Below are 3045 nucleotides of genomic sequence, written 5' to 3'. Positions count from 1 at the left end.
CCGCTGCTTCATAAACATCGTGACCCCCGTCCCCTCTGCCTCACACCTCTCCCTCGCCCTCCTCAGAAACACAATCCACCTCTGTCTACCTCTACACGGCATCATACGCACAGCATCACGATTCCCGTCTTATCGCAGTAGCCTTTCGAGACAGCTTACTACTTCCAACGTCTACCTCGCCCAGTTCAGGTCCCAACAACTTTCCCATCTCAAAACCCGTAAACATGCGCGTCGCCACCACTTTCGCCCTGGCCCTCTCGGCCGCCGCCACTCTTGTCTCTGCCCAACGCAAGGTCTACAGCGCCTCTGACCTCAACGACATCAACAACATCTCTGACAACGAGCGTGGTATGTTTCACTGCATGTCGCATCCTTGTCCTGTTATCCACTAACAAACGTCAGCTTCCTGGTGCAGTGGCCAGCGCAACGTCTGTGACGAGCTTTGCAACCCTGCTCCTACCAACAACTGCGACTACGTAAGCCACCACTCACCCTCTGTCATTTCTTGCGTCCACTTATATGATTCCAGCAAACACTTCAGTACGAGTGCCTTTGCAGCAACGGTACTGCACCCGGCCTCCAGTACTACAGCGACAGTCTGCCCACCTACATTTGCAACCGCGTTTTCTCCGAGTGCAACGCTGCCGCCGTTGGCAACGCCAACGCGCAGAAGACCTGTCTCGAGCAGCGTGACTCTGTCTGCGGCGCCGACGTCCTCCAGAACGCCTTTGCTAACGCCGGCAAGAGCGCGTCGACGACCGCTACCACATCGGCCTCGCCCTCTACCACCGCTGCCTCGGAGACTAGCTCTGGCGCCACCGACGCTGCTACCACGGCTGGCAGCGCCGACGGTGCCTCAGAGACGACCACCACTGGTGACAGCTTCGCCGCTCCTACGGCTGCGCCCATGTTTGGTGCCGCTGCCATCGCTGTCGCCGCGTTGGCTTACGTGGTCTAAATCTACGTGCCTGCAATAGATGCGCTCTTTCGCTTCTCTGTATTGGAGCATTCCGGACTTATGCCCCTTGTTGCTGCCGCGGCCTTCTGCGACAGACAATGTCACCTTATGAACACGACTTTGAGATGGTGATGTATGAGATGATATCCCGCTGCGAAGGGACGGGACGGTTTTCTGCCATGATCTGGAGGTGTTTTGGCGCATGTCCTTCGAGCCGGCAAGCAATCGTCCCCCCCTTGCGAATTGAATTGAATTGATTTGAATTAATGAGGAAATCGCCCTGCCGTTCGACTTGATTCATGCGTCCGTGACATGATGCGGGCATAGACGGACCGAGCCGCCGCAACTCGTGTTCAAAGCCACGACAAAAGAACAAAGATGATGTTTTCCACGAGTGCCCCTGACACAAGGTCGATGCGCGGCAACATGGTGCTATTGCTGTTACACAGTATGATGCTTGTCCATTTTTCTTGGCCTTCGTGTTGGCAAAAGAGGTCAACATAAATACCGGCATGCCCCTTCAATGGAGGCAAGGCAATTGAACAACTCAAAATCGTGAAAGGCATACACCAACTATTCTCTCCTCTTTCCGCGCTTGCCTTCTTCGCTATGCGCTCACCTTCCTCGTCGACGACGGTGCGAGCAGCCAACGATCCCGCCCCAGCAAGTGAGAATCCGACAACAGCTTCATTGCGCGTGTCTTTTGGCATCGAGCTAGAGTTTTTCCTCGCCTGGGCCTACGAGGGTGAGGCGGATCCAGATGAAACTATCGCCAACGAACTTGCTCCCCTTCTGCGAGTTCCCAGAGACCTCAAGCAAGGCTCTATGCGAGCTGACGTCCCTCTTTACAAACGTACCCCTCTGTCATATTGTAAGGAACTTTTACGAGAAACGTTGGCCGGAGCTGGCGTTCCATGCCGCCTCTGGGACACGAGTCTTTATCCTCCAGATTCAATACAGAAACGACAGGTAGAATGCAACAAGACGGAGTATACCTCGTTCAATATCATTGGGGAAAGCACGCTGAAAGAATTTGAGAACATGGATGGCTATCGAGTGGTTGGCGTCGAGCTTGTAAGTCCTGCTATGTACGACCGCGAGAATAGCTTTGACCTGATCCGCCTTGCAGTCTCTACCCTAACGACGAACTTTCGATGTCGTGTAAATCAATCGTGCGGCTTTCATGTGCACGTCGGTGCCGGGAGAGAGAAGCGCATCGATCCCAGGACTCTCCGACGGTTCGGTGCCCTCATCTGGGCTGCAAGTCCGCTCCTGAGCCAACTCCATGCGCCAGACAGGGCTGTCCATGAGTGGTCACAGAATGTAAGAGATTGCTTAGGCACTGACATCAGCCGCGCCAACGGATCTGCCGCTTCTTTGTGGCGTTCTGAGTTCTGCTTCGATGTGGATGACGCGGAGACTAGACAAATCGCAAGGGCTTGTGGTCGAGATCGATGGCTTGGGGAAAGCTTTGAACCTGAAGATGAACAAGATGGGGGGCTAGGTCCCTCAGACATAGCAACGAGTGAGATGGGGGAACCAGGACGGCACTGGCAGGACACGCTGTTCATGAACCCAAAACCAGCCAACGCAGAAGACCTGTCACATCGAGATCCCCCTAACATCGATTATAAATACCCAGATTCCAAACCGCGAGTCTTCATGTTACAACAACGACTCGATGCCTCTGTTCCTCCCCGCCCCCGCCATCCCCCCTTCGAACGACGAATCGCCCATGTTCCCCTTCGTTCGCCGCCTCAGCGGAACCCAAACGTCATCGCACGTGCCGAACCCTGGATTGACGCCTTCCATGCGTCCATGCCACAAAATATGGAGCGTCCTACGCGTCGCGACGTTATGTCCGGCGTCCGCGAGACCCTTTCAGCTGATCTACTAAGCGGGCTCGTCGGTCGTCTCTACGGCGACGTCTACAAGCACACAGCATACAACTTTATGAATTACTCACTTGAAAATTACAGAACGCTCGTTCCCGAAGAATCCACAACGGTCGAGCTGCGCGAGGCCGGTGGCACTCTCGACCCCGCGTGATATGCGTTTGGGCCAGGATTGTGTGTCGATTGCTCGAA

At 54.9% G+C, this 3045-nt stretch overlaps 2 protein-coding genes across 2 annotated transcripts; both read left to right on the top strand.

Annotated features, from left to right (window-relative positions):
* Positions 1 to 224: 224 nt before the first annotated feature.
* Positions 225 to 958, top strand: VDBG_06163 (conserved hypothetical protein; the record flags this gene model as incomplete). The annotated part of the gene is made up of 3 exons (XM_003003675.1): positions 225 to 348; positions 403 to 476; positions 530 to 958. The coding sequence occupies 3 exons, from the start codon at positions 225 to 227 to the stop codon at positions 956 to 958; spliced, it is 627 nt and encodes a 208-aa protein (XP_003003721.1).
* Positions 959 to 1567: 609 nt separating this feature from the next.
* VDBG_06162 (conserved hypothetical protein) lies at positions 1568 to 3007 on the top strand (the record flags this gene model as incomplete). Its single annotated transcript, XM_003003674.1, has 1 exon — positions 1568 to 3007. The coding sequence occupies one exon, from the start codon at positions 1568 to 1570 to the stop codon at positions 3005 to 3007; it is 1440 nt and encodes a 479-aa protein (XP_003003720.1).
* Positions 3008 to 3045: the final 38 nt, after the last annotated feature.

Source organism: Verticillium alfalfae, genomic scaffold (genome assembly GCF_000150825.1).
Source record: "Verticillium alfalfae VaMs.102 supercont1.7 genomic scaffold, whole genome shotgun sequence".
Lineage (NCBI taxonomy): Eukaryota > Fungi > Ascomycota > Sordariomycetes > Glomerellales > Plectosphaerellaceae > Verticillium > Verticillium alfalfae.
This window is presented reverse-complemented; position numbering and strand designations above follow the sequence as displayed.